The sequence below is a fragment of the Octopus bimaculoides genome, chromosome 15 (genome assembly GCF_001194135.2).
Source record: "Octopus bimaculoides isolate UCB-OBI-ISO-001 chromosome 15, ASM119413v2, whole genome shotgun sequence".
Classification (NCBI taxonomy): Eukaryota; Metazoa; Mollusca; class Cephalopoda; order Octopoda; family Octopodidae; genus Octopus; species Octopus bimaculoides.
Genome location: NC_068995.1, coordinates 40037321 through 40039973, shown reverse-complemented (window position 1 = coordinate 40039973; position 2653 = coordinate 40037321). Strand labels below are relative to the sequence as shown.

Here is a 2653-nt window from a genome sequence, read left to right as displayed (position 1 = left end):
CTTCGCTTTGAAACCAAAAGAGTTTTACATTAATGAGATTAAAAAGCTTATAAACAGATGGCAGGAAGTCATAGATAATCAGGGAAAGTACATTGATGATTAAATTTCAATTAAATAGAACATTTGATCACTTGTTTTCTTTATTCAAATTTCGGACAGAGCTTATGGGATGATCTGATAAAATGTAAATACAGCAAAAATACGCAAATAAATAATAAATTTGTCTAATTGGTTTAAAAACCGGTCCTGACTATAAGTGTATATATAATCTTTTGCTTTCTGTTTTTCTTCTTGTGGGCATGGTAGAAGAGGTTTATCAAATTTAAAGCGTGTTTATTTATCAGATTGATGTCGAGATGAACATACATGGTTGTTCGCAGTAGGTATATACATGTGAATTAGTATATGACCTTATATAGTTCGTAGTAATTTCATTTATTCTTTAATCTACTCTTCTGGCGGGTAGCGCCATTACATTTAACCAAAAGCAACGTTACATGAGTCTTTCACTGCTCCTTCGAACAGTTACAAGAAAATGTGCTTTAATAAGAATATGACAACTCCAAGTTACAAACAGTATGCATACTTAGGAAATAGTCACTATAAAAAAAAAAGCTCAAGTAAATCATTGTGTTAAAATACTTATAAAAAGGTGCACATCTTAAACCTTCAAAATAATCTCAACTGCTAGATCTGTGGCACTCTCTCACGGTAATCACGCACATACTGCATTAGCAAATAAATTAGGGTCTCTCTTCACAATCAGAAATATTTTAGGAATGTTTTTGGAGACTTCCTAAAAAGCTGTAATATCACTCAGCCAGCTTCCTAAAACCCTGAGATTATTGACTCGAAAGCATCTCTTAAAACGGCTTCTGTTCTTCCTCCATTTAACCTCCATCCACCCTGGACTCTTCCCTTTCTAAGATCCCACTATGTCTTGCTTTCCAAATGCGCGCCAAACTCTTTCCTCTGCCTAACTGCTCCATTGCTTACAGGAATCTCTATGTGGTCACTCAATCATCTAAATATGGTAGTTAAATCTCTCTTATATCACGTGCAGCTGTTTTCAAAAATGGTGGAGAACATATTGGATAATGTGATCCTAGATACACTATGTCTGAAAAATAAAAGAAAAAGAAAAAAAGAAATAGGACGATGGCGTGTGACCGGTTGGAATGCTTCGACCATAGGTTTCCTTGATCAAGGTTTAACTGGGGTTAACGATAAAATCTTTCGCCGATGTATACAAACACACACACACACACACGCATGATGGTGCTGCGTACATCTTCAGTCTGCCTAATTTCATTCACGTGGCACTTATAGTGAAACTAGAAGTAATTCTAGAATACTCTTCCGTGGACATCTCTGTGGTCAGTTAACTGAGGGACATTAAGTTGACTGTGGAGATAGAAAAGGAAAAGTGATTGAAAATCAAAAGGTGTCATCCTTGGAAGGAGTATTTCTACCAGGAGTAGTGTTTAATGGGCACAAGTCTGGGCTCGGTGAACCCTTGTAGCATTTCCTAGTGAACGTGTCCAGGTGTTGAAATACCTTGAACACCCAATGATCTCAGGAAACGTCATTGATCATATTTCCAAGTGTTTCGCTGGATAATATATGGAAAATGTCGTGGTGCTGACTATAGACACGGTGTTGTGAATCAAACCTCTCGGACCATAGAGCCATGTCATCGTCATTGTTTGAGTGAAAGCGTTTTACGGTGGAAAACACTACAGTATAACTACTGTATAATTAAGTATATAACATATTTCTTGTCATACTGTACACGATTTGACATGCTGTTTGGCTTCTTTGTTCGGTTGAATAAATTTCAATAAACTTTTGAAAAAAAGTAGGGAGACAACACAATGTATTTGTTGACTGAATGCCATTTCTGAACACTGTAGAATGAGAGATAATTACCAGGTGAGCCGAGTTTTTGTTCCATTCGTTGTGCTTTAATCATTGTTTTAATCATTCTCATTATTTTCGAGTTTCCATTCTCAGTCGGATAATTTCATTTGACTTCCACCATTATAGATTCTGAGAAATAAATAAATACTATGATATCAAGTGAAATCTCAACCATAAGCCGCTCTGCCCTCAGCTTGTATCTTAAATACAATATATGTTGTGCATTTCAGGTGATGGTAGTCCTACAGTTTTCTGGGATTTCACTGGATGGCCGCTTATCGCGCAAAATAAAGGCCTTGAGCAACCTACAGTCTTAACACCTCATTGTATTTCACACCTGACACCAAACGTTAAATTTATTTTGTTGTTGAGAAATCCAGTTGAAAGGTAAGAACCCAAAAGAAAAAGAAAAAAAAAACAGAAAGTAAAAAAAAAGCAAACTTTTAATTAATATTATCAATTTCTAGTATAATTTCATTCAAAGTTTATTTGGTTAACAAGTCACATATGCAACAGATTGGCATACAAAAAACACGCAGGGTATTCCACAGATTTCCAAACAAGGCGAGTAATCATCCTCTAACATGACTGCCAACGAATATGTATGTAAACTCATATTGAATAGTGATTTCATTATTGCCTGAAGTTCAGAAACGTGGGACGTTATATATATATATGTGTGTGTGTGTGTGTGTGTGTGTGTGTGTGTGTGTGTGTGTGTGTGTGTGTGTGT

General features: G+C 35.9%; 1 protein-coding gene and 1 long non-coding RNA gene across 3 annotated transcripts in view; one reads left to right on the top strand and one right to left on the bottom strand.

Annotated features, from left to right (window-relative positions):
* The window catches only part of LOC106873515 (uncharacterized), a 94726-nt gene that overhangs the window by 31904 nt on the left and 60169 nt on the right, over window positions 1–2653 (bottom strand). The gene's annotated exons all lie outside the window — the stretch shown is intronic.
* Window positions 1–2653, top strand: part of LOC106873514 (carbohydrate sulfotransferase 15) — a 29448-nt gene that overhangs the window by 17258 nt on the left and 9537 nt on the right. For both annotated transcript variants that reach the window (XM_052973287.1, XM_014920899.2), the window contains exon 3: window positions 2151–2307. In XM_052973287.1, the coding sequence (XP_052829247.1) occupies window positions 2151–2307 (157 nt within the window). The remainder of the gene's footprint in view (window positions 1–2150; window positions 2308–2653) is intronic.